The sequence below is a fragment of the Choloepus didactylus genome, chromosome 18 (genome assembly GCF_015220235.1).
Source record: "Choloepus didactylus isolate mChoDid1 chromosome 18, mChoDid1.pri, whole genome shotgun sequence".
Lineage (NCBI taxonomy): Eukaryota > Metazoa > Chordata > Mammalia > Pilosa > Megalonychidae > Choloepus > Choloepus didactylus.
Window position 1 is genome coordinate 61,925,162 of NC_051324.1, and position 26,045 is coordinate 61,951,206.

At 36.1% G+C, this 26,045-nt stretch overlaps 1 protein-coding gene across 2 annotated transcripts in view; it reads left to right on the forward strand.

The window, feature by feature from the left end:
• Positions 1–26,045, forward strand: part of CEP112 (centrosomal protein 112) — a 560,812-nt gene that overhangs the window by 78,924 nt on the left and 455,843 nt on the right. For both annotated transcript variants that reach the window (XM_037809125.1, XM_037809126.1), the window contains 2 exons: positions 10,031–10,078; positions 10,331–10,408. In XM_037809125.1, the coding sequence (XP_037665053.1) occupies positions 10,031–10,078; positions 10,331–10,408 (126 nt within the window). The remainder of the gene's footprint in view (positions 1–10,030; positions 10,079–10,330; positions 10,409–26,045) is intronic.

Sequence of the window (26,045 nt, forward strand, 5' to 3'; positions counted from 1 at the left end):
TGCCCACCAAACATACAGGTTGAGCCCCTCATGTTGCTCCTCAGGCAGGTGCAGCTTTGGATATGCCCAGAGTCACCCTGGGATGACAGTTGTACTGGTAGCTCTCTCACTCCTTCCCTGACTACACCCAGCTGTTAAATTCCACTAACTGACCACCGATTGCTTTTGTTGTTTACAATGATGCCTTGAAGCGTGTATTCCTCTATAAACAAATCTTATCAAATTGTGGTTCCTTAGAGTAGGTAGTTGCTGACGTTAGTGTTAGTTACTTTTCTGACCTAAGGAGGGCTCCTCCCGGTTGTCTTACTTCCCATGTCTTCTCCTGCCAACTAGCCAGCCTACAGTCTAGGCTGTATGTTCATTAGCTTCAGGAATGTTCTCTCAGTTCCCTTTACCACAACTTCCACTGTTTTTGGTAGTGCTGTTAGGTTTCAACAGTGCTATTAGGTTTCAACTTCTCCATCCTTTGTTGCAGATGAAGTCAGGTCCTTAGGAGCTGTCTTTTTTTATGGTCTGCTTCTTCCCTGAGGCAAAATCTTTGTGCCAGTGCTCTGGAACTGCTGCTGGAGAAAATGACAGGATTCTCTTGAGTGGCACCCACCTCTCCAGTTGCTGAGCTTGGTGGAGGGGGTGGGCAGTAGCCCAAGATTCTCTTGGCTTGCCTGTCCTGGCGTGGAACCCCACCTCAAGAGCAAGGAGAAGGGCTATCGGGATCCTGGTAGTCTCAGCATTCCACATCCAAGATAGAGCTCTGTCCCACCAATTGAGGTTATATGGATTAAGGGGGCCCCTGCCTCTTGACTGTACTTGCCCAGGACTTAGTCTCAGCAGCAGGCAGCTCGGGCAGGATGAGGAATGCTGAAGTCCTTTTCCTCCTGGGAAGAAAGCCTTTGGCTGGGAGGTGGAAGGATGGAGCCATATGCTATGTGGCTATAGCAGTCTGGGGTGGGGGTCTCCCCATTGCTTCACTGGGGTGGGGGAGAGAGGGAGTTGTCTTGGTTCAAATATCACAGACTTGCCTTTCTTACTGAATTTTCATAGAAACCATCTGGGCCTGGTGCTTTCTGTTTTGGATGGTTAATAATTGTTGACTCAGTTTGTTTAATAGATAAAAGCTTATTCAGATTATCTAGTTTCCTTGTGTGAGTTTTGGATGATCCTTTCTTTCAAGGAATTTGCCCACTTTCATCTGAGTTATCAAATTTGTGGCCATAGAGTTGTCCATATTATTCCTTTATTATCCTTTTAATGTCTGTGGGATTAATTTTGATGATCCCTTTTTCATTTGTGTTATTAGTATTTTGTGTCTTCTCTTTTTTTCTTGGTTAGCTTGGCTAGAGGTTATACATTTTATTGGTCTTTTCAAAGATCAGTGATCAAACTGACTTCACATAATTTTTCTCTTATGTTCTCTTGTTTTCAATTTCATAGATTTCTCTTTTAATTTTTATAATTTCTTTTCTTTTGCTTACTTTGGATTTAAGTTGCCCTTATTTTTGTAGTTTCTAAGGTGGAAGCTTAGATTATTGATATATGATAGTTATCAGTTTAGATTTTAAAAGATTATTGAGGAAAACTTTTTTTTTCAATTTTCATTATAAAAATATTAAAATAGGAAAAGAATAGTATGGTGATAACTTCTATACCTACCACCTTTTACATTTTGGAACTTTGTTTTAACTGAACCATTTGAAAGTAAGTTACAGATGTTATAATATTTATTCAAGAAATATTTTACTTCTGCCAGTCCCTTGATTTGAACGTACCTTGATTATCTTTTAGTTAAGAGAAAATGTTTATCCTTTAGTAGATTCCACAGGGTAGATCTTGTAATGCCATATTTTCTGAGTTCTTGCATGTTTGAAATGCTGCTTCATGGCCTTAATTCTTGAAGGGAAGCTAGATTGGATGTAAAATACTTGGTTCACATTTTCTTTCCCTGAGCTTATTGTTCCACTGCTGTCATGCTTTGCATGTTGTATGTTACAGTTAAAAAATGTGATGTCTCCCTTACTTTTTTCACTTGTAAGTATCTTGGTCTATTTGAATGGGAGTCTTCTGTATTTTTTTAAAAAAATTATTCTTAAAAATCAATGTGTTTTTATTGATTTTTATTCATTACATTGAATAGGTATCAGAATTGATGGGTCTGGATCATTTTTCTAAAGTAAACATTGGGAATTTTCAATATGATGATTCTGGTATTCTTTATTTCAGAAAAGTTTTCTAGAATCAGTTTTAGATATTTAGTTGTATTTGATTTTTTTCCCCTTTGTGGGTTCCAGTTACATGTTTATTGAACTCTTGTTATACATGTTTTCTTTATTTATCAATTTCTCTCTGATCCCTTTTTAATAACTTTACTTCTGCTTCGTTTTCTTACTTTTAGTACAGTTTCAGTTCTTGCCTTCTGGGTTCTTGCTGTCACTTTGGTTGTATCTTTTGGTTGTATCTTTGACAACTCTTACTTTGGTCTTCATTTCCTATATGATTTTTGTCTTACACTTCCATTTCTTCCCTGAATTTGGTCAGCTCCTATTTAACATTTTTCTGTTTTTGTTTAATCTGATTTGTTGCATTCTTTATACCTAAGTTATTTAAAAATTGCATTAAATACATGTTGCGATGTGAGATGATTTGAAGTGTCACTTTGGCTAGGTTATGGAGTCCAGTTGTTAGGTCAAGGAAGCACTAGCCTGATTGTTACTGTGAGGGTATTTTCTAGATGGATTTAAATCATTAGTCAGTTGATTGCATCTATGGCTGTTTACATCTACAGTCAACAAAGGAGATTGCTTTCAGTAATGGGAGATGTTTCAACCAGTCAGTTGAAGGCATTAAAGGGAGAACTGAGGATTTCAGCAGTCAGAAAGAAGAATTTCTATCCCTACTTCAGCTACCCAGCTTCTCCCAGAGAATCCATTGAAACCTTCATTGGAGTTCCCGTCTTGTGGCCTGCCCTACAAAATTCAGACTTGTTAATCCCCATGGTCATATATATTCCAGTAATAAATCTCATAATATTTACAACACACATACACACACACATCCTGTCATTTCTGTTTCTCTGAAGAACCTTGACTAATACACTGGGTATTGGGGATTGAATCATGTCTCTGACAAAAAGTATGTTTAAGTTCCAACCTTTGTTCCTGTGGATGTGAACCCATTTGTAAACAGGACCTTTGAAGGTGTTACAAGCTAAGGTGTGCCCAAACTGAATGAGGGTGGGCCTTAATCCAATATGGCTGAAGTCCTTATAAACACAAGAAATTGGACACGGAAAGAGGAAGTCACAGGGAGCAGCCAGAAACTGGAAGTGAATGGAACCTGGAAGAGAAAGGAGAAGACACTGCCATTTGCATTGCAATGTGACAGAAAAGCCAAGGAACCCACAAAATTGCCAGCCAGCAGAAGATACCAACCCTGGGAGGAAGTGTTTTAGTTTTCCAGGCTGTTTAAAGCAACTACTATGAAATATTTTGGCTTGAACGATGGGAATTTAATAGTTTACGGTTTTGAGGCTGAGAAAAAGTCCAAATCAAGGCATCATCAAGGTGATACTTTCTTCCCAACGACTGGCTGCTGGCAATTCTTGGCTCCTCTGCCATGTGGCAAGGCACATGGTGACATCTGCTGTTCTCCCTTGTCTTCCAGGTTTCATTGATTTCAGCTTCTTCTTCCCTGGCTCGCACGCTCTGTCTCTCTCTCTCCCTCCCTCCCTCTATCCCTCTCCTTCCCTCCCTCCTTCTCTGTATTCATTCTGTTTATAAAGGACTCCAGGAATAGGATTAAGTCTTGTCCAGAATGAGATGGGGGAATCACACCTTAATTGAAATAGTCTCATCAAAAGATCGTATTTAAAATGGCTTTATATGCACAGGAATGGATTAGATTTAAGAATATGTTTTTCCAGGGTACATACAGCTTCATACTACTACAGGATGTAAGCCTTCTAGTTTCTGAAACTGTGAGCCAATAAATTCCAGTTGTTAAGCTGACCTGTCGTATAGTATATGCTTAACAGCCGGGAAACTAAAATGCTGTGTTTTGATTTTTTTTATGTCTATTAGTTCCTTTTTTAAAATTGAGATTGTTCACATACCATACAATTATCCAAGGATCCAAAGTGTGCAATCAATTTGCCCATGGTACCATCATACAGTTGTGCATCCATCACCACAATTAATTTTTTTCAATTTTTAGAACGTTTTCATTACTCCAGAAAAGAAATAAAGACAAAAAAAAAAAAAAGGAAACTCAAACCCTTCCATACCCCAAACCACCCCCCCGTTACTGATTCATAGTATTGGTATAGTGCATTTGTTACTGTTGATGAAAGAACGTTAAAATACTACTAACTGTAGTATATAGTTTGCAATAGGTATATATTTTTTCCTATATGCCCCTCTATTATTAACTTCAAATTATAGTGTCATACATTTGTTCTAGTTCATGAGAGAGATTTCTAATATTTGTACAATTAGTCACGGACATTGCCTACCACAAGATTCACTGTTTTATACATTCCCATCTTTTAACCTCCAACGTTCCTTCTGGTGACATATGTGACTCTGAACTTACCCTTTCCACCACATTCACACCATTCAGCACTGTTAGTTATTCTCAAAATGTGCTACCATCACCTCTGTCCATTTCCAAACGTTTTAGTTCACCCTAGTTGAACATTCTGCTCATAATAAGCAACCACTCCCCATTCTTTGTTCTCGTTCTATATCCTGGTAACTTATATTTCATGTGTATGAGTTTACATATTATAATTAGTTCATATCAGTGAGACCCTGCAATATTTGTCCTTATGTGTCTGTCTTATTTCACTCAATATAATGCCCTCAAGTTTTCTTTATCAACCCATTTTTTAAAGACAGTTTTGTTCACATACCATACATTCTGTCCCAAGTAAACAATCGATGGTTCCCTGTATAGTCATGTATTTATGTATTCATCACTATTGCCACTATCTATATAAGGACATCTCCATTTCTTCCACCAAGAAGGAGGAAGAGTCAAAGAAGGTAGAGAAACAAAAGAGAAAGAAAAAAGAAAGAGAGAGAGAAAAAAAAAACATAACAGCTGGGAAGCAACAAAAGGAAAGATAGCATTAACCTAAAGTAGAATGAAGAGTTAGACATCACCAATGCAAAGAGTCCCATACCCTTCCCCCATGCCCCCCCCCCCCCCGCAGTATGCATTTAGCTTTGGTATATTTCCTTTGTTATATTAAAGGAAGCCTAATACAATGTTTCTGTTAATTATAGTCTCTAGTTTGCTTTGATTATATTTTCCCCCATCCCACCCTGCTTTTAACACCTTGCAATATTGACATTCATTTGTTCTACCTCATGTAAAAACAGATTTGTACCTTTTATCACAATTGTCTTGCACCCTAGGTTTCACTGAGTTATACAGTCCCTGTCTCTTATTTTTCGTCTTTCCTTCTGGTGTTCCACATTCTCCTAACCTTCCTCCTTCAACTGTATTCACAGTCATCTTTGTTCAGTGTACTTACATTGCTGTGCTACTATCTCCCCAAATTGTGTTCCAAACCTCTCACTCTCATCTTTTCCTTTCTGTCTGTAGTGTTCCCTTTAGTGTTTCCTGTAGAGCAGCTATCTTGTTCACAAACTCTGTCATTGTCTGTCAGAGAATACTTTAAGCTCCCTCATATTTGAAGGACAGTTTTGCTGGATATAGGATTCTTGGTTGGTGGTTTTAGTCTTTCAGTATTTTAAATATACCCCACTTCCTTCGTGCCTCCATGGTTTCTATTGAGAAATCTGCACATAGTCTTATCAAGCTACCTTTGTATGTGATGGATTGCTTTTCTGTTGCTGCTTTCAGGATTCTCTCTTTATCTTTGACATTTGATAATCTGATTATTAAGTGTCTTGGCGTAGGCCTATTCATATCTATTCCGTTTGGAATATGCTGCACTTCTTGGACCTGTCATTTTATGTCTTTCAAAAGAGATGGGAAATTTTCATTGATTATTTCCTCTGTTATTGCTTCTGCCCCTTTTCCCTTCTCTTCTCCTTCTGGGACACCCATGACACGTACATTCCTGTGTTTCATGTAGTCATTCAGTTCCCGGAGACGTTGTTAGTATTTTTCCATTCTTTTCTCTATCTGTTGTGTGTAGGCTTTCAGGTGTCTTGTTCTCCAGTTTCTGAGTGTTTTCTTCTGCCTTTTGAGATCTGTTGTTGTGTGTCTCATTGTATTTTTCATCTCTTGTGTTGTGCCTTTCATTTCCATAGAGTCTGCCAGTTGTATTTTCGATCTTTGGATTTCTACCTTATGTATGCCTAGTGTTTTCATTATATGCTTCATCTCTTTTGCCATCTCTTCCCTAAACTGAATTGATTTAGCATTAGTTGTTTAAATTCCTATATCTCAGTTGAAGTTTAAGTTTATTCCTTTGACTGGGCCATAGCTTTGTTTTTCTTAGTGTAGGTTGTAGTTTTCTGTTGTTTAGGCTTCTGGTTTCCTTGTTTACCCCAATCAGGTTTTCCTAGACCAGAAGAGGCTGGTCTAGAAGGAGGCAATAGTATCCAGTTTACCTGAGGGTATCTTAGATTGGTACACCCTATGAGGCCTGAAGTCACTGTGCTTTTCTGCCCAGCAGGTGGCACCCATCAACCTGTAGCTCCAGACTGGTGTAAGGAGATATGCCCTGTGGCTGTTTTCCCCCAGGCTCTGGGGTCTGGTTCTGAATGGATGGCAGGTAATAGAGCTTGGCACCAATTCTTTCCTCTTAGGGAAGATACACCCCCTAGGAAGAGGTCATTAGCATTTGGATAGTCTCTTACTGTGCTGTCTCCACCCTTGTCTGGTTCAAAGCACTAGGAACAGAAAATGGCTGAGGCTTTCTCCACTGAGCCGAAAGGGACAGAAAGGCCCCTTCAGGGCCAGTTCGCAGCCACCCTCAGTTTCACCCGTTGGCCAGACACAGCATCTGGTCCTCTGGGCTCCCCCACCCTCCTAGAGAGATCCTCTGGCTCTCCAAGGTCAGTTGTCACCAAAAACCTCTGTCTGCTTCTTGGGGATTCGTAGGTTGTATGGAGCAGTCCACGCTTGATAATTAAAACACCAGTTGTTGCTCAGCTGAGCTATATTTGCTTGCTCAGAGAGTGCTGCCCTGTAGCACTGTGAGGCTTTGCAGTTTGGGCTGTGGGGGGAGGGGGCTCTCGGCTCAGTTCCGCAGTTTTTACTTACAGATATTATGCTGCGATCTCAGGCATTCCTCCCAATTTAGGTTATTGTATGATGAGTGGGCAGTCACATTTGTCCCCCTGAAGTTATTCCAGATTGTTTACTAGTTGTTCCTGGTTGTTTATGAGTTGTTCCAGGGGGACTACCTAGTTTCCACTCTTCTCTATGCTGCCGTCTTCTGGAACTCCTTGTGTATTGATTTTCATATTCTACTTTTTGGTATTGAGATTTTTTTTTTAATGGATGTTGGATTTTTTTTTCCCCCTCTGTTCATGATATTTATTTTAGATTTTCTTGAATAAGCAAAAGCAGGTGATTTCTATGGGAGATGGTAGTTTGGGTAGCTTACTTGATTTCTCAGTTCAAGAAGCCCCTCTTCTGCTATTGTGAGTTTAGTTTCTTTAAAAAATGCTACCTTTTGTTGTCAGTTTGGCTTGTCATCTTCTGATTCTTTGATTCTATCTTGTTTCTTTAGGGCTTTACTCTTCAGCTATTTTTTCTTCCCCCTTATCATCAGCAACTACCTTTCAAGGTGCCTCTTTCTTCTCAATAGTGGTTCCTTCCTAAAACTGTCTTTTCTGTCAGTATTTCCAAGCTCCTTCTTTTCCCTCCCTTGTCCTCAGCACTGATTCAGTAGGTCATGGCCTCCCACTTAAGGTGGCCCATTCTCCTTCTGCAAACTCAATATTTGATGAAATATATATACATATATTCTACTATAAGAACTTTGAGGTACTTCCTTTTTTCCGTGTTGTGACTTTGGTTTGGTTCAAGAGCTTACTCTGCTGATTGGAATCCATATTTGACCACTTATATGTTAATCAAGGTTTTTAGTATTCAATTCTATCTAGTTAAGATGTAGGCATGGATGAGGGTTGGTTTTATTTGCCCTCTTTGTTGATTTATATCAATTTTTGGAGGATGGAGAGAGAAATTAAATCCAGGCAGTTGCCGCTACTTCATGGGAACCAGCCTGTAGGTCAAAGAAAATGATTTTGTAAATTTGCTAAAGAACAGTTTTTCTTCAGATCCTACCTGTTGTTATAAGAGGCTCTCTTTCAAAAACAAACAAAACTTGAGTAAGTTCTATTTTTAACTTCATTGCCCTTACATTCTAATCAATTGTTTTATTTATCTTTGCCTTTATTGTCAAATTGGATGTGAATTATGCGAAATCCATGATTATTAACCATAATAAACACTCTGGGGGCTTTTTTTAAACCTTTTTTTAAAAAAAAAATAAAAAAAAAAAAAACATTTCAAACAAAACCAATGGAATTAGAAAAAGAAATAACCTAAAATAACTACATTGCTTCCAACATGTTCTTGCCATACCCCAAGAAAATTAACAAACCATAGTCTTTCCTGAGCATTATCTGGGGGCTTTTTGAAGATACAAGTAGTATATCAGAAGAGCAGAACCCAATAATATATATTTGAAAGAGTTTATCAGTTTATTCTAATGGTATATTCCAGGCTAATGACTACTAGGTTGTAGTCATGGTTAGTGTTATATTTGTATTCCTGTATACTGTGAGATTATCCATGTAGTAATTTGTGTGTTTATGGTGGTGCTGAGATTTGCTAATCCTGGATTTTTAAGATCAATAATACCTGCTTTAAGAAATTAGACTTTCATGATAGTGATTTTAATTATTGCTTCATTTGTGAATTAAATAATTGTACATAGCAATCAGTGTTATGAATTTATCATATATATAAGTTCAACATATGTTTCATTGAAATGTGACTATGTGTTAGTTATTGTGCTAGATAGCAGGGATACAATGCTGTGAAGATATCCTTGTTTTCATTGTGCTCAAAGACAGATGAGGAGACATAATGGTAAACAATTAAAATACTGTATAAGGGTTATGAGGGAGAGGAGCACAGGATACTTTTGGAGCTTATAGGAGGGTGGGATCAAGTAGTTTCCTTCCTTCCTTCCTTCCTTCCTTCCTTCCTTCCTTCCTTCCGTCCATACATCCATACATCCATACATCCATACATCCCTAAATATTTATTGAGCACTGGTAGATGCCAGGCCCTGTGGTGGATGCTAGGGATGGAGCAGTGAACAAGGCTGTTTCAGAGGGCCAGTCTGGTGGAGAAGATGGATGTTGGGTTATAAGGGGGATATTCACAGTACTCCTGGAGTAGTAGGAACTCACCTAAGTTTCCCAGGGGAGACGATTCCTGGACTGGGTCTTGTGTAGGTTAACCACATAAAGAAGTTAGGAAAATGATTTCACAGGTTTCAAAGACTTATCTATGAGACAATGTAGTGCTTTAGGGGTAAAACAAATTGTTCAGTGTCCTCTGAATTTAGAGTATGGTGGGAATAGATAAGCATGAAAAAGTAGGAGGAACTATGAAGGGATTTTGTATACTAGTTGCTATTGTAGAGATAAGTTCAAGGTTTCATCCACCCAATATGGCTGGGAGTGTAGTGATTAAATTAAAATGAAGGGACTTGAGAGGTAGACAGAACCATGTACAAAGGCAGGGAGGACCTATTCTGGTGAAAGAAGTCATTTAGGGTTCTGGGAGTGAGGGGAGGAGTATTGGATGATGAAGACTGGGCATTTAGGCAGTGAGAAGATCGCAGAGGTGCATTTATAGATGGAAAGGGGTTTATGCTTTGTATTTTATTTGTTAGGGAGCCACTGAAAAAGAACTATACAGTATCATTTCTAAAAGCCAAACTGAATATCAAGATATAAAGAAAATGTTTTCATATACCAGCTAATCATTAAAACTTCAAAATTAATAAGACCTTATTTTGTTTTTAAAATTTCAGATAGAAAATCCTCGGTATCTGAGACAGAAGCCTATCCCTGTTTCTCTGGTAGGTGAAAATTCCATTGGACTTTTTCTAGGGACAAGTATTTTATAATAAAATAACCAGTGGCTTTTTTACAGAAAATAATGTAGGTCCACCCTATGAAGCATAATGTCGTATTAATCTTAGTCACTTGGAACTGAATGAATCACTTTTTCCCTTGATGTTGTTATTATTTTGGTCTTGGCTTCATGCGTTTACAAGTTTACTTTTGGGCTGAGGATAAAACATATTAAATAACTCATACTCATTCAACAGATGACTCCCAAATTCAGCCTAAGGAAATCCAGCAGTCTTCTTGATGATCATTTCCTCACTCGAATGCATGAGAAAGAGGTAGGACTGAGATTTTTCTGATGTATCACATTAACGCAATTTTTATGTTTTTGTGCGGTATGAGTTTTCAGGTTCTAGTTGAAATAATGATGCAGGATAGGCAGAATTTCTTTTTTCTGTTTTTTAATGCCTATCTTCCATTTTGTGTATCCCAATTCCACTCCTGTTAGACGGGTTTTCTGAGAGGCTCTTTTCTGAGCGTCTTATTCTGGGGCGTAGTGGAAGTGGCAGTTTTTAAGAGGCAGTATTTTTGACCTCACTGAATCCCTCCACCTTCCCTTTATTTCAGCTTATTTGTAATGTAGTTTTCTAGTCTCACTATTCTTTCTATTCACAATTCTCATTATTCTTACCTTTTACATAGATCTGCTAAATTAAGCTACACTCTAGTTGACAAATGACATAATATATTGCCTTTCTTTGTCATTTTAAAGATTTATTAAAGAGGCAGTATTGCTTATGGGTTAAAAGCACAGGCCACAGAATCAGATATACCTAGGTTTAAATCCAGATTTTTCTTCTTATTAGCTGTGTGGGAAATGGGCAGAGACCTAATCTCTCTGAGTCTCAGTTTCCTCATCTAAGTTGGCGGATACCTGCTTTGCAGGGTTATTACGAGGATTTTGTAGTCTGAAAGCACCTATATGCTTGACATACAGTAGTCACTGAACAAATATCAATTTGCTTTGTTAAATTACTATTTTTATTTTTGCTTATGACACCATTGAAAAACTTTGGTTATCTGTATGGTGTGTTGTAAGCCCTAATAGGAGTTTTTAAGAATTTTTTAAGAATCTGAAAAACTGTGCTCTTAATTTAGCTTTACTATTGTGTAGTCATAGCCCAGGAGAGTCAGGATTATTAGTTTAGTTTTTGCTTTTTTCTTTTGTTTTTCATGTATTAAGTAAAATCTTTACTCTTTATGATGACAACTCGGGACAGCAGTAAACATACCGACATTACCCACATATGTATTGAAAGAAAAAAAATATTTAAAACTATCATATATTGCATCAGATATTAAGTTTAAAATAGATGTGGCTTTATTTTTTTCCACACCCTTAGGTTTTGTTTTTGTTTTTTTTTTTTTCCTTTTTGGCATACTCTAAAAATATTTGTGGCATTGTTAAGAAGTTGCATGTAAACATCAGCCTACTCCTTATTTTAAAATCTACCTAGTGAACCCTTGGGCAGAAATAACTCTGTACAGTTACCTAGTCATTTCTGACTTTTTCTGATGAAATTTTTTTTGACATATTTTTTTCTCCAACATAAAATATTTTGAAGTATATGCTGAGTTTGCTCTAGTTTCATCTTCCTTTTAAATTAGCATTTCTGATTATAAAATATTTATATTTTTATTGTAGAAATTTTAGAAAATATATTCATGTGTAAAGAAGGAAGTAGAATCACCCTATAAATCAACACATAGAAATAAAAATGCTGGTAAATTACTGTTGTATAGCTTTCAGTCTTTTCTCTATGTATAATATAAACACATGTTTTTTTCTTGGATAATAAAGATGATGTATATATTTCATTGTATATATTGAATATCTCTCATGCTATTAAGTAGTGTTCCTAAGTAACTATTTTAAATGGTTGTATCATATTTCATATTATAGAAGTATCCTCAGTTAATTTAGCTGATCTCTATTATTGAATATTAAGATTGTTTACAGTTTTCATTAATATAAATAATTTTGGGAAGGATATTTTTATATCTTTATGTTTGTATGCATTTCCAAATTTTTTTTGGGGGTAATGAATTATATCTTTTAATGATAAAATTGAAGCAGTGGATTTTTATATGCCTAGTATCACAGACATTTTAACTTCTGGAATAAAAATGAATTCTTGGAAGTGGAAGTCTATTGAAAATTGTATATTATTATCAGGCACAGTAGGGAATTTTTTATGTGCAAAAATGAGAATGAAAATAAAAAAGTCAAAGGTAATCAAGAATCGTTTGAAGCCAGAAGAAAGAACAAGCTAGATTGCCTTTGTAAATGCAAAAATACTAATCATGTTTTTAATTTAGAACAAGTATTTTTCTTTAAAATATTTTCAGCTCCAGAACAAAAAACTTTTGAAATAGAAAATAGCAATCATATTGCTTTATTACTTTTTCTCTCTTTTCCAGAGATACTTTTCAAGCTTGTATTTTTTTCTAAATTTAAATGCTTTGTTATGAAATGCAGAGCTCTCCTTTAGAAGGATAATCTTGTGTCTACTTGCTTAAGTCACTTTTCTTAAACTTTTTTTTTGTGGTCATGGGATGAATGTTTTTCTGTGTTGAAGTTCAGTAAAGCCTTGCATGTCCACACTGAAAAACCCTGATGTGTCTTGTGTACATTCTCATCTAAAAATGCTTTTTTGTTGCTGGGTGGTGTTTTCAAAATGATAAATAGCATTGTTTTAAGTGATTCCACTTTGTTTTTAAGTGGAATATTAAATAGAAAATTGTATATTTAATCTTCATTCTCTTAACCCTTATTCAGTATTCTTTAGAGGTAATGATTGCTAAAAATTCAGGATCTAGCCTCCTTGAAATTTTCAAGGAATTTTTTTTTTTTTATATAAATGAGCTCATAGATCATACTCTGTCTACTGTTTTGCATCCTGCTGATCTTTCGATCATTCTTTTTCATGGTTTCGTGTTTGATTTTATTGCTGTACCGCATTTTATGAATAGCTTCCTAAATATTATAAATAACCTATTTCAGCTGACAAAAGTTAATTTACAACTATTTTGCTGAAAAAACTGTTTCATGAACATCATTGTGAGTATCTTTATGGATTATAAATTTAATGTTATAGGATAAATTCTCGGAACTGAAATTGTTCAGTCACCGAGTTGGACATTTAAATTTTGATTGACATCAACAAATTTCCCTAAAATAAGGTTATGTCTGCGGGCTGCAGCTTGCAAGAGAATGGGGAGTGATGGGTATGGGGTTTCCTTTGGGGGTGATGAAAATATTCTAAAATTAGATTGTGGTGATTGCTGCACAACTCTTTGAGTATATTCAGAACAATTGAATCGTTTTCTTTGAGTGGGTGAATATTATGTTATGCAAATGATATCTCAATAAAACTGTTAAAATTAAAAAAAAAAAATATGTCTGTTTACACTTGTACCATGATGTATGAGAATGTCTGTTTTCCCAGTCTGTCATCAGCACTGGATTATAAACTTTTTTGATTTTTATCTGTGAGATGAAAAATAGAATCTTGTTATATTTACATTTCTTCCATTATAAGTCAGAATGTTCATGCTTTTTGTATGTTTATTGCCTTATTTCTCTTTTGTGAGCTTTCTTATCCTTTTCCATATCTTCATTGAAATGTTTGTCTTCATAGTGATTTCTAAAAGCAATTTATATTATGGAATTCAGGTCTTTATCATATATCTATATATATAAAATATTCATGTATTGTTTAACTTTCATTTTGCAATATTTTCAAACTTGCAGGAAAGTTCGAAAAATAATATAAACCCTATACAGAGAACTCCAACAAATACCAGAACCACCAGTTTTAACAGTTTGCCAAGTTTGCTGTTTGTTTCTTTCTGTCTTTCATCATGTATCTGTATCTGTCACTATCTATCAATATCATCCATTTGTCTATCTATTTTAGGCAGTTTTCTGAACACTTGTGGGTAGGTGGTATGTATCATGCTTAATACTTAATACTGCCATGTATGTTTCCCAAGAACAAGGATATTTCACTTACATAATTGCCTGAAGTGCACTTATCAAGTTCAAGAAATTTGACATTGATACAAAGTTTAGAGCCTGTATTCCAATTATTTCATATATCCCAATAATGTCCTTTTGAGCCTTCTCTCCTCCCTTGTTAGATTCCATCCAGGGTCAAGTATTACATTTAATAGTCATTGTCACTTCAATTGATTTTCCTTTATTTTTTCAATTGTGGGAACATGTATGTTTGCATCTCTACTACTCCCAAGCATTTAGTTCAATGGGATTCGTCACATTCACAATGTTGTGGTATCCATAACACCTTCCATTACCAGAACTTTCCATCACCCCAAATGGAAACCTTATACCCATTATGCATTAACTCCCCATTGCCCCTGTCCCCATCCCTGGCAGTCTGTATTTTACTTTCTGTCTCTGTGAGCTTGCATATTCCCTGATATTTTCTTTATAGTTACCATGGGGCTTAAATTTAACATTCTAAATCTGTAACAATCTTGTTTGCTTTGATACCAGCTTAACTTCAATGGTAAATACAGACTATGTTCAGATACCCTTCCTGCCCCTACCTTTATATAGTTCTTTTCACAAATTACGTGTTTATACATTGAGTCGCAAACCACTGATATATCATTACATTCTATGCATTTGCCTTTTATTATTTGTAGGAAACAAAAAGTGGAGTTACAAACCAAAAATACAATAGTGCTGGCATGTATATTTACCCATGTCATTATGTTTACTGGAGATCTTTATTTCTTCATATTGTTTCAATCTATTGTCTATTGTCCTTTCCTTTTAACTGCAGAACTCTCTTTAGCATCTCCTGTAGGGCAGGTCTAATGATGCACTCCTGCAGCTTCTCTTTATCTGGGAGGTCTTAATCTCTCCCTCATTTCTGAAAGACAGTTTTGCTGAACATAGAATCCTTTGTTGGTGATTTTTTTTGCTTTTAGCACTTTAGGTATGTCTTCCCACTGCCATCTTGCCTCCATGGTTTCTAGTGAAAATTGGCACTAAATTTTATTGCAGCTCCTGTGAATGTGACATGTTGCTTTTCTCTTGATACAGCAGTATATCCAGAATTCTCTATCTTTGGCATTTGACGGTTGATTATAATATAGCACAGTATGGGTTTATTTTCATTTACCCTGTTTGGAGTTCATTGAGCATCTCAGATATATATATTCATATCTTTCATAAATTTGGAAAGTTTTCAGCCATTATTCTTTTGAATATTCTTTGTGCCCCTTTCTTTCTTTTACTTCTGGAATTCCCACAATGCCTATATTGGTACACTTAATAGTGTCTCGCAGGTTTCTCCATAACTTTTCTTCATTCTTCTTTCTGCTTCTCAGATGAATATTTCAGTTGTCTTATCTTCACATCCACTGATTCTTTTGTCTGCCATCTCCATTCTGCTATTGAACTTCTCTAGAGAATTTAAAATTTCTGTTACTGTAGTGCTCAGCTATATTTGGTACCTTTTCATAAAGTTCATTTTTCTATTGAAAAATTCTCTTTGTGTTCATCTTTCATTTTCTGATTTCCTTTAGTTCTTTGTCCATGTTTTCCTTCAACTCTTTGAGCATATTAGAACTGTTTTTTAACTTCTTTGATGGTTTCTAATGCTTTAATCTTTTCCTTTTCTTGGACAATCACTTCCTGTTTCTTTGTGTGTTTTTTAATCTTTTGTTGAAATCTGGACATTTTGATAATTTAATGTATTATTGCTGTAATTTAGATTCTAGGGTGTCTGTTCCTTAAACTTGTGTCCAGCTAGTGTTATGCCAGAACTAAAAAAAAAAAAAGAAAAAAAGAAGGAAAAAAACTGAAAACACCTTTCCCAGTTTCTACAGATTGACCTCTGCATGGGCTCTCCTTCAGAGCTTGTCCAAACAGTGAGTTTAGAGAATAGCTCTAGGCTAAAGCATAGGGAGGCCCTTCTGTGCATGCCCCTTGTTTTGGACAAGTGCTTGTGGCTCTAGGGATTCCCCCCATTACACGGATATGAATGTCCCCTCTTCCCTAGGAAACAGTTTCTTCACAGTCTGGCACTGCACCATGTGTCCTGCTAGCCATTCCTTGTTCCATGCAGCACGACTTGACTGCTCACCCACAGCACTCTGTAGGAGAGCTCTAGAACTGTGCCTTCTATGTACAGGCAAGTTCTGAGACAGCGAGTCCTGCGGGCCACACTAGAAAGATTGGGCCAGGCATACATGCTCCCAGTATGTGCATGGGGGTTACTCTGATCTCTTCACAACTAGGTCAAGGGATCCGCATGGATCACATACCATGGAGCACATCGCATGCCGCACGGAGCACATGCCAGCTCCGCGGCAAGATGGGGATGGGTGCAGGAAGTGCCAGCCAGGGCACCAGCAGATCCTACTGCTTTAAAGTTGCCTTTTTCTTGATTCAGCGCTCACCCTTTTACTGCAGTCCTTTACCTGTTTTTTGGAGCTTTGAGAAAGATATTTCTGCCAGTTCTTGCTGGTTATTCAAAGCTTTTGTATGTGGATGTACCCCTGAAGCATCTTACTCTGCCATCTTGATCAGGGTGGGTCTTAAATGTTTTTTAATGTATAGAAGTTTTCTCTTAAAAAATTGAGTCTAACAATATTTTCTGTATGACTTCTGGCTTTTGTATCATGCTTAGAAAAGCCTTTCTTACTCTAAGATTATGAAAAAATTCACCCATGTTTTAGTCTCTTTTTTAAAAGTCTGTTTTTATTTTATCTCATATCCATTTCAAAGGTTTTTACTATAAGTAGTGATAGTATCAAGGTTAGTCATTTCTTAATTAATGTTAAAAACCAAAATTTTTAGGGGGTTGAAATACTTCTGAGACAATGCAATAAGTTGAGAATAAATTGAGTGATATGAAATTTTGTTCAGATTAGAGAGTTCCTCTATTTCATGAATCATTTACTAAAGTATTTAATTCTGTTGACTATTTAGATTGTACTAAAATATTTAATTAGCTGTTATAAATCAATCGTTATAAAGCATGCCTTCCATTTAAAATTTATAATTGTGTGAATAATAATTTAGATGTTCAATGTGTGATATTTGCAATCTTATTTTATTAAAGTTTAAAAATTATAGTGCTTTTCTTTTTTTGCTAAAAATATACCTATAAATATTTTAAGATGTTCTTTAAAATTGTCAGTTTATTTTGGGCATTGTGGGAGAACATATGTTCAGTGACAGTGATGCTTTATGTTAACATTAGCCTGTTATTCACAAACATACTTGGACTTGTTTGCCTTTGTAATTGCTAGCACATTTCCTCTGATATCCACATCACAGAGCTGTATGACAGTGAGCATCATCAAGCAGTGTTTTTTTTTTTTTGTACTCTTAAAAAGTTTCTGACATGGATTAAGACATTTGGAAAACTGTTGTCACTGAAAATGAAAGAAGAGACAACACAACAAGGAGAGATCAATTTTCAGAGAGAACAGATGGTAGAAATTGCTCTTTTTGTGAAATAGAAAATTTCCTTTGAACTTCACCTCTACCCATATTGGGTGTTCCCACCCATTGCCTAAAAAGGTATGTTGCTTCTTTCTTACATGAAATGCCAGTTAGGCTATTTTTATTTCTGTTCAGCTGCTAGTTAGATGTAGAATTTAAATAAACCCAAGATAAAGAAAATTCATGATCATTGACATAATAAATGAGATAATTGCTATTTTTAAATGTTTCTTATTATGAAATGTAGCATGCCAAAACATGCAATCTCCCAAAATTTAGGAAATAATTATACAAGGAAATACCATTGTAAACACCACTCAGGCAGGAATTAGATCATTGCCAATATCTCAGAAGCCTGCCATCTGACCCTTCCCCATTATAATCTCTTCTGTCTTCCCAATACTTAACTGTGATCTTGATTAAAAAAAAAACAACTTTTCATTTTGAAATAATTTCAAACTTACAGGACAGTTGCAAAGATAATACAGACCATACAGGGAACTCCAAAATATCCCCACTTCCCCACTCCCCCAGATACTCAGATCCACCAATTTTAACATTTTGCGTTTGCATTTTCTTTTTTTTCTCCTTCCCTCCATTCTGTTTTGTGAGCAGGTTGCACATTTCATACTCTGAACAAATAATGCTTGCATGTACATTTCCTTCAAACTAGGAATCTCCTTAAGTATAATTATCAAGTTCAAGAAATCTAACATTGGTATAAAGCCTACATTCTATGATTCAGTTTTTTCTTATATCTCAATAATGTTCTTTTGTGCCTTCTCATCCATTCTTAGATCTCACCCAGTATTATGTAGAGCATTGAATTGTCATAATTTCTTTAGCTGCCCTTGCTTTTTTTTAATTGTGGAAACATATACACAACATAAATCTTACCTTCCCAACTCCTCCTGAGCATAACGTTCAGTGGAATTAATCAGATTTACTATGTTGCAGTATCCTCACCATCATCCATTACCAAAACTTTCCCATCAACCCAAATAGAAAATTTACACTCATTTTTCATTAACTCACCATTGCTCCTGCCCCCAATCCCTGGCAACCTATACTCTACTTTCTGTCTCTATGAGCTTGCATATTCCCTGATGTTTTCTTTATAGTTACCATGGGGCTTAAATTTAACATCCTAAATCTCTAACAATCTCATTTTCTTTGATACCAACTTAACCTCAATAGCTTACATAAAGTACACTCCTATACCCTGCTGCCCTCCTACCTTTATGTAGTTCTTGTCACAGATTACATGTTTATACATTATAAGTCCAAAACCACTGATTTATCATTACATTTTACGCATTTGCCTTTTATTTTCTATAGGAAGTAAAAAGTGAAATACAATGCATCTATATTTACCCATGTCATTATCTTTACTGGAGATCTTTATTTCTTCATGTGGCTTCTGTCTATTGTTTATTGCACTTTCCTTTTACCTGCAGAACTCTCTGTAGCATTTCTTGTGGGGCCAGTCTATTGGTGATGATGTTTTCCAGCTTCTCTTTTTCTGGGAATGTCTCAATCTCATCCTCATTTTTGAAAAACAGTTTTGTTGGATGTATAGTCCTTTGTTGGTGATTTCTTGCTGTTTTTCTTTTTTAACAGTTTTTTTCACAATCCATACAATCCATCCAAAGTGTACAGTCAGTAGCTTTTGGTATAATCACAGAGTTATGGATTCACCACTGCAGTTAATGTGAGAATATTTTTGCTTTTAGTACTTTAAATGTTCCTTCCCACTTCCTTCTTGCTTCCGTGGTCTCTGATGAGAAATTGGCATTTAATCTTACAGAGGCTCCCTTGTGTGTGACACATTGCTTCTCTCTTGTGGCTTCCAGAATTCTTTCTTTATCTTTGGCATTTGACACTTGGACTATAGCATGGCATGGTGTTGTGGTTTGCTATAGCTGCCATTATGCAAAATACCAGAAATGGATTGGCTTTTAAACAGGGGATTTATTAGGTTATAAATTTACAGTTCTAAGTCCATAAAAGTGTCCAAACTAAGGCATCAACAAGAGGATGCCTTCACTGAATAAAGGCTTATGGCATCCGGAACACTTCTGTCAGCTGGGAGGGCACTACTGGTCCTTTGTTCCTGGGCTCTGGTTTTGAAATGGCGTTTTCCAAGATGTCTCTGGGCTTCTGTGTCTCTTAGCTTCTCTCTCTCTCAGCTCCTTTGCATCCTTGCTTGTTCTCCCGGGGCATTTCTCTCTAAGCATCTCGGGGTCCTCTCTTAGCTTCTCTGGGGCAAACTCTGGGCTTCATCTATTAGCTTAACATCTCCAAATGTCATTCTGTCTGCATCTCCAACTGTCTCGGTCTGTGTAAACTAATCAAGACCCACCTTGAATTGACCAGGTCACATCTCCATGGAAATAATCTAATCAAAAGGTCTCATCCACAGTTGGGTGAGTCATATCTCCATGGAAACAACCTAATCAAAGGATCTCACCCGTAATAAGCCTGCCTCCACAAAATTGCATTAAAAACGTAGTCTTTCCTGGGGTGCATAAATGTTTCAAACTGGCATACATGATGTGGGTCTATTTGGGTTTATCCTGTTTGGGTTTCTTTGAGCATCTGGAATGTATATATTCATGTCTTTTGTAAATTTGGAATTTGGGAAGTTTTCAGCCATTATTTCTTTGACTATTCTCTGTGCCCCTTTCTCTTTCTTCTCCTTCTGGGGGTCATGCAATGACTATATTTGTATGCTTGATGGTGTCCCACAGGTTCCTCAGGTTCTTTTCATTTCTCTTCATTCTTTCTTCTTTCTGCTTCTCAGAGTGAATATTTCAGTTGTGTCATCTTAAAGTTCATTGATTCTTTCTTCTGTCTGCTCCAATCTGCTGTTAAATCCCTCTAGGGAATTTTAACTTTCTGTTACTGTGGTCTTCAGCTCTGTTTGGTTCCTTTTTGTAATTTTCATTTTGGTATTGATATTCTCTTTTTGTTCATCTATGATTTTCTGATTTCCTTTGATTCTTTGTCCATGTTTTCTTTAACTGTTTGAGCATATTTAGGATTATTTTTTTGCGTTCTTTTCCTGGAATGTACCTGTTCTGAGCCTCCTCATTGATGGTTTCTATTGTTTTAATCTTTGCCTTTTTCTGGGCCATTATTTCCTGTTTCTTTTTATGTTTTAGGGTCTTTTTTTGAAACCTAGACTTTTCGATAATTTAATGTTTTATTGCTGGAATTTATACTCTAAAGTGTGTTCCTTAAGCTTGTATCCAGCTAATGTTATGTCAGAGCTTTCGCTGAATGTGCAGAACTAACAGAAAAAAAAAAAAAAAGAAAAAAGAAAACAATTTTTCATGTCTTTGCATATTCACCTGTGTGGGTGCTCTCCTTCAGAGCTTAACCATACAATGAGTTTAGAGAATAGCTCGAGGCCAAAGTATAGGGACTTCCCCTGGTCCTTGTGGTGCATGCGATGTGTCTTGGGCTTGAGAATTTGTCTCATTTTGGTCATACACAGGTAACCCCATGAATTCCTCCATTTTGATGGATATGAATCAGTCTTCTTCCCTGGTAAGCAGTTTCCTCACCTTCCTGGGCATTGCACCATATATCCTTTATTCCCTGTACATCCTTCGGCCAGGAATCCCTCTACTGCTTATAATCCCTGGAATATCATATTGTAATCCCTGATTGCTGTCTCAAGCATTCTGTAGTAGAGGTTGTGAGCCACCTTCTTCATGCAGGGCATGTTCTAGAATGGTGAGGCCCTTGGGCCATCACCAGATAGATTTGGCCAGACATACATTTTCCCACTATGTACACGAGAGTTACTTTTCTCTCTCCAGAACTGGGGCATTGAATCTATGGCCAATTCCTTATTGAGTCAGTAAAGGGATCAGGAAGGGGCTAGCCAGGGCGCCAGGAGACCTTTTTGTTTTTATTGCAATTTTATTGAGATATATTCACACACGATATAATCATCCAAAATATATAATCAATGTCTCCCAGTATCATCATATAGTTATGTGCATTCATTGCCACAATCAATTTTAGAACATTTTCATTACTCCAAAATAAAGAAAATAAAAGATAAAAAACACCAAAACATCCCATACATCTTATCCCTCTTATTATTTATATATATTTTTGTCTTATTTTATTACTCATCTGCCCATAGACTGGATAAAGGGAGTGTCAGTCACAAGGTTTTCACAATCACACAGTCCCACCATAAAAGCTATATAGGTAGACAGTCTTCTTCAGGAATCAAACCTACTGGATTACAGTTCAACAGATTCGGGTATTACCTTCTAGCTATTCTAGTACACTAGAAACTTAAAATAAATATCTATAATGCATAAGAATAATCTCCAGATGTAATCTCTTATCCACTGAAACATCATTTTGTTTCATTTCTTTTCCCCCTGTTGGTCAAGAAGGCTTTCTCAAACCCACAATACTGGGACCAGGCTCATCCCTGGGAGTCATGTCTCATGTTCCCAGGGAGACTTATTCCCCAGGGAGTCATGTCCCAAGTAGAGGGGAGGGCAGTGAGTTTACCTGCTGAGTTGGCTGAGAGAGAGCTCCAGGAGATCTTAACCACTTTTAAGTGATGTTTTCCTTGTTTTGGCACTCACTCTATTATTGCAGTTCTTTATTTGTTTTCTGGAGTTTTTTTTAAAATGTTTCTGCCAGGAAACTGCTTACTAGGGAAGAGCACAGATTCATATCCATGAAAATTGGGGAATTCCCGGGGTATGACCATGTGTGTGGCCATGTTCAAAGTTTCTCTGGGGGATGCAGCCTGAAGCTTCTCTTATCCTGATTTGTTGTGAACATTTTCCTCGTTGTTTATTTAAAAATTAATATGCCACCAATGCCTGCATTATTAAAAATAAAATATCTTTATATAACCAGATTTGGACTCCATATAAATAGGACTAAAGTATGTATTCTTTTGTGTTTTGCTTCTTTTGCTGAACAGTTACATTGTTGACATTCATCCATGTGGTGGCATAAAGCTATAGTTGGTTCATTTACATTGCTTTCTTGTAAATGAATCTGCTACAATAACTTACCATTCTGTTGATGAATCTATTTTAATTTTTGGTGTTAGCAACAGAAATCTTATGACCAGTTCTGTACATGTATCCTGGTACACATGTGCAAGAGTTTGTCTAGGTTAGTGGTTTTCTAAGTGTGGTCCATGAATCCTGGGGTCCCCGAAACTCTTTCATGAGGTCTGTAAGGTCAATATTATTTTCATTTTTTACTGTATTAACATTTTTACTAATGGTGCAGAAGCAATGCTGGGTAAAACTACGTGTCAGCATGAGTCACAGCATGAGCACCACGTTGTCCTGGTAGTCATTCTATTTTTCACTCCCACACATATGCAGGAAACAAGTACCAGTTTACTTAAGAGTGCCCTTGATGAAGCCAGCACTACAAAAAGTTGGTTTTATTAAGTCCTGTACCTTTAATACACATCTTTTTGATACATGAATGATTAACTGTAAGTATGCATAATGAACTGCTGCATATCAAAGTACAGTGACTGCCTACAGGAAAAGTATTTCTTTGAGCTAAGAGCTGCAATAACTGCTGTTTTTGTGAGACACCATTTTTGTTGGAAAGAATGATTGACTGACAGACTGTGGTTATTCAGACTTGGATAATTATCAGCAATTTTCTCAAATATGAACAGAATAAACAACTGGCAGTATTTGTTGCTAATGATAAAATTTGACTTTTAATGAAGATGAGTATTTTGGTGAACTTGTTTCAATCATTATGAGCTTAATAGCTTTCCAACACTAAGACTTTTCTGATGAGATTGGTTGGTGGTATTATAAAGAAAAGTGAAATTTCTATGTGACGTAATGAAATTTTCAATATCTGGTAATCTACATAACTCACAGAACTAATATTTTCCACATGAGAAGTGCGTGATGTTTTAAAATCATGCATGGATAAAAGATCCATTCAAAGTACAAGATATGCCAATAAATTTTAATGTGGCAGAGTACAAAAGGTTTTAGATTCCATATTGCAACTAACTTAAAAAAAAAAAACAATAACTATCAGTGGTGAGTATTGGTGTACTAAAGAAGAATATCTACCGTTATCTGAAAAGTCTACTAAAATTTTCCTTCATTTTCCAACTGTGTATTTATGTGAAGTCGGTTTTAAGGAAGAACTAATTTAAGTATTATGCAAATTATTTGGGAGCATAGAGGAGGAAGGACTACTTATTAACTCATATTATGAAGCAGGCAGACTCTTGACACCAAAACCCAAAAGGACAGTATAAAGAAAAAAAAACTAAGTACTAGAAAAACTAAAATTTTAATACCAAAGTTTATGTATCAATACATGAGAAAATACTGTTATTTAATAAGTGATATAGGCACACATCATTTTTCTGGAAGGAAATATAATTGGATCCTTATCACATAACAACAAAAACAAGCAAAAACAAATTCTGCATGGGTCAAAGGCTTAACCTAAAAAAAGCCAAATCAGTAACTCTCAAAACAACAAAAATCTTGCAAAAAAAAAAAAAAACAAAACAAAACAAACAAACAAACAAAAAACCTAGAAATTGGAAGAACTTTCTAACCATTCCAAACCCAGAAACTATAAAAGCAATAATAGAAGTATTTGAGGCAAGTGAAAGTAAAGACTTTGTATGGCAACAATACCATTAACAAGGTCAATAGAAAAATAATAGATTTGGAAAAAATGTTTGGGGCAGACTGAGTGTTAATATGTACAGTATACCAAGAAATCTTACTGATTCACAGGAAGCTGGATCAAGATTATGAAAGAGCATGTCACAGAAGAACAAATTCATGTGGCCCCAAACGTCTCAAATGGGAGTAAGCAGTTGTCAAGAAAATGCAAATTATAGTAGCAATGAGATGTCTATTCTTTTGGTGGAAATGTGAATTCTTGTAACCCTTACTGGAGGGCAAAATATATTAAGAAAAATATATTTGCCCATTAACTCATGAGCCTATCTCCTAGGAATCCATCCCATAGAAACTAAACTCTAGTGTGTAGGATTTATGTATGAGAATGTTTTTCGTCGTGTTGTTTATAGTAGAAAAACACTGCAAACAAAGTGAATGTGTGTTAGGGGAATAGTTAAACAAACTTATTAAGGAATAGTAGGTAGCAATTTAAAAAGATGAATCAAAGCTGTAACAGATGATTTTAGGGGGATTTCCAGAGAGATATTGTTCAGAGAGAATGGCAAAAGATGCAAAAAATTTCTTTTCTTTTTTGTGAAACGTGTTAATAGAAAAATCCTGTGTTTCTAAGAATATAGCAGATTAGAAGAGGGAATTTGTTTAGCTCTCCTCTAACAGTCCAGGGTATGTAGGGAATGCTCTGCTCTGTGAAGTCATCAGGGACCCAGGCTGGGAGGAGGCTGTGCCGTCCTCAGCATATGGCTTCAGTGTCTGGGTCTGAAGTGGCAGTTGCTGCATTTATCTGAGTCTTCATGGTAGGTGCCTTATCTTTTAAGTGTCAACCTTCAGAAAGAGAGAAACAGTGTATGTAGAGACAGCCACTTTATTTTTTAGGATGTTAAGTCAAAAGTTGCCTGCATCATTTGTGCCCCATCAATCCCCTTGGCCATACCCGTGTAACATGGCCACATGTAGCTACTTGTGATGCAGCCATGTTCCCTGCACAAACTTGGTGATGGTGTCAGGGACCTGGTAGTGGGGACTCAAAGAAAAAAGAGGAGAATAGATATTTGGGGACAAAATCCATACTGATGTATGCATATATGTTCATGCATATTTGTATATGATTTTGTGAGCATGGGAAGATAGGGAAACATAGTACGTTGTTAATATGAAATACCCAATGCTGGTGTTGATGTAGGGAGAATGGGAAGAAGGATAGTCCAATAAGAAAGTAAAAGAACACCAAGGAATGCAATGTAGCTAAACAAAATAAACAAACTCAGTATGTAATTTTTTTTATGCTTTTTTGTAAAATTAAGTTTGTGTATGTTGTATCAACACATTTTTAACATTAGGAAAAAGAAAAAAAACCAGCACACACAATGTATGTTTAAATATTCCTTTTCTCCTTAGAGCGATGAGTTCTGAGGAGATTAGAAATTATTGTTTAGGAGAATTCCATACATCTCTAACTCCTGGGGATAAGATAACAAGGGACATTCCTTGCTTTTTGTGCTATATTTATAAATAAGCACAGTGAATAACAATTGGCATTATGTCATATTTCAAATTAATATTTTGAAAGTAGGATATGCTGGAGATATTAATTTGGAAGACTCTTAATCCTAACATGATAAGTAATTCTGATTAGTAACTAAGAGAATTCTCTAGAAAGATGGTTTTAACAATTAAGTATCTTTGTAAGTAGAGTGATGACTATTTTATGAATCACTTCTTTTGAAATTTACT